Here is a 546-nt window from a genome sequence, read left to right as displayed (position 1 = left end):
CCTCCGGGGCAGTACCATCTTGCTCCTCTCCAAGCCGGACTGACCAGGGGCAGCGAGACAACCATTTCTGGACATCTCTTAGAGCATGGGTGAGTCCTTGTCCTTTGGGCTTTCTGGGAGCCTGGTGGTGTCTGTGAGGCTGCTCGCTGCCGGAGGACTGTGGGTGGCCGGAGGGACCAGGCTCGTGGCATCCAAAGGCAAGGGCAGGATGAAAGCAGGAGGTTTTTCTGCGGTCAGGGAGTGCAGCGCGTGGAGGTAACGGAGCTGGGCGGCAGCAGGGGCACTGGACAGGATCTCGGCTGCCGTCCGCAGCGACTCAGAAGCAGCCTTTTCCGCCTCAGCAGCAATCACCTACCAAGCAGGGGAGTAAAGAAGGTTTCTGTGAGGCTGGGAGGAAGGGGACATGGACTGCTCTTTAGAGGGAGGTTGCCACCATGCACCGCCTCAGCAGCAATCACCTACCAAGCAGGGGAGTAAAGAAGGTTTCTGTGAGGCTGGGAGGAAGGGGACATGGACTGCTCTTTAGAGGGAGGTTGCCACCATGCA

General features: G+C 59.7%; 1 protein-coding gene across 1 annotated transcript in view; it reads right to left on the bottom strand.

The window, feature by feature from the left end:
• Window positions 1-78: 78 nt before the first annotated feature.
• The window catches only part of NPHS2 (nephrosis 2, idiopathic, steroid-resistant (podocin)), a 7196-nt gene continuing 6728 nt past the window's right edge, over window positions 79-546 (bottom strand). The window contains exon 8 of the mRNA XM_010136270.1: window positions 79-351. Coding sequence (XP_010134572.1) covers window positions 79-351 — 273 coding nt within the window. The remainder of the gene's footprint in view (window positions 352-546) is intronic.

Source organism: Buceros rhinoceros, unplaced genomic scaffold (assembly GCF_000710305.1).
Source record: "Buceros rhinoceros silvestris isolate BGI_N320 unplaced genomic scaffold, ASM71030v1 scaffold5385, whole genome shotgun sequence".
NCBI lineage: Eukaryota > Metazoa > Chordata > Aves > Bucerotiformes > Bucerotidae > Buceros > Buceros rhinoceros.
Note: the sequence above shows the minus strand (reverse complement) of the source record. Positions and strands in the feature narration are given on the sequence as shown.